Below are 1,219 nucleotides of genomic sequence, written 5' to 3'. Positions count from 1 at the left end.
GTTTTCTCGGTCCAGCGTACACAGGCCAAAGGGACAAAACACCATCAGCACGGGTACACAGAGGCCACAGCCAATGTTTCCTCGTCCCACCTTCCGTTCGTATGGGCGAGAGGAGGAGGTGGGCGGCCGGTGTCGCTGCCTCGGGGCCTGGCCGAGGACAGAGCCAACCCCAGCTATGATCGGCATCGGCCCGATGCGCCCCCAGGCGCAAGACCCGACCCGGGTGGCTGTCGGGCGCCAGGCGCGCCGGGTCGGGCGAGGGCCGCGCCAACAAAGGCAGAGTCGTTATCGTCATTAGTAGTGCGGGCAGAGCATCATCAGCAGGCTTGGGCGGGGCGGGGCGGGGCGCCAAAGTGGCGATAGTGCTGTGCGCCGTACGGCCCTCCACGCCCCTCCCCATCTCATTGACGAGGAAATCCCCGCGAGTAATCCCGTCACAAAGTAGTGGTGAGCGCTGAATAGCGGCGCCGGCGCCCGAGAGGGAGAAACAGGAAAAGAGAGACAGAGAGAGAGAAACAGAGAGAGCGATAGCGAGACTGAAGGAAGGAAGGAGGACGGCGCGGAGCTGTGTCATTCAGCTCGCTCGCGGCCGTCGCCGGGGCGCGCTGATTGCCCCAGTCGTTACCTTGTTGACGGCGTTGACGCTGGCCCCGCAGTTGATGAGCATCTTTGCGGCGTCGCTGTGGCCGTGCCAGGCGGCCATGAGCAGGGGCCGCATGCCGTACTGCGGACAGAGAGAGAGAGAGAGAGACGGAGAGCCGACACCGTGACAACCTGCTGCTGCACACGACAGTCTGCGAGAGGGGTGAAACACTCTACAACACCACTCACCTTGTCGTTGGCCTCGATGTCGCACTTGGCGGCGATCAGCATCTCCATGATCTCGGTCGAGCCCCGCGACGACGCCCAGTGGATGGGGGCGCGTCCGTACTGCGCGGACGGCGGGAGGGGACAGACAGACAAGAAGAGAGAACAAACTTTATTATTGAAAACTTGAGCGCGCGTCTTATTGGCCTGGGCGGCCAAGGGGGGCAGTCTCGGCGGCGACGCGGTCCTGAGCGGCGAGCCCCACTCTGATCCAGTAGTAGAGTACACGAGCCGGACGACCTGGTCTACTTCCCCGGGGAGAAGTGAATGATAAAAACAAGAGAGAGAGAGAGAGAGAGACCTGGTCTACTTCCCCGGGGAGAAGTGAATGATAAAATATTTTGCTTTTCCC

The 1,219-nt window shown here is 62.0% G+C and overlaps 1 protein-coding gene across 1 annotated transcript; it reads right to left on the bottom strand.

Moving 5' to 3' along the window:
• Window positions 1-349: 349 nt before the first annotated feature.
• Window positions 350-924, bottom strand: LOC127751751 (myotrophin-like). The gene is made up of 2 exons (XM_052275758.1): window positions 832-924; window positions 350-724 (listed from the first exon to the last, which is right to left on the bottom strand). The coding sequence occupies exons 1-2, from the start codon at window positions 877-879 to the stop codon at window positions 575-577; spliced, it is 198 nt and encodes a 65-aa protein (XP_052131718.1). The 5' UTR covers window positions 880-924; the 3' UTR covers window positions 350-574.
• Between the last annotated feature and the right edge of the window lie 295 nt (window positions 925-1,219).

The sequence above is a fragment of the Frankliniella occidentalis genome, unplaced genomic scaffold, assembly GCF_000697945.3.
Source record: "Frankliniella occidentalis isolate FOCC.00 unplaced genomic scaffold, Focc_3.1 Scaffold892, whole genome shotgun sequence".
Classification (NCBI taxonomy): domain Eukaryota; kingdom Metazoa; phylum Arthropoda; class Insecta; order Thysanoptera; family Thripidae; genus Frankliniella; species Frankliniella occidentalis.
The sequence above is the reverse complement of the archived record's forward strand: the minus strand, read 5'-3'. Positions and strand labels throughout refer to the sequence as shown.

Bases quoted from the DNA above. Each gene is read 5' to 3' on its own strand.
- LOC127751751 (XM_052275758.1), bottom strand. From the start codon at position 879: ATGGAGATGCTGATCGCCGCCAAGTGCGACATCGAGGCCAACGACAAG. The intron at 725-831 runs GTGAGTGGTGTT...CTCTGTCCGCAG, and splicing joins ACATCGAGGCCAACGACAAG to TACGGCATGCGGCCCCTGCT.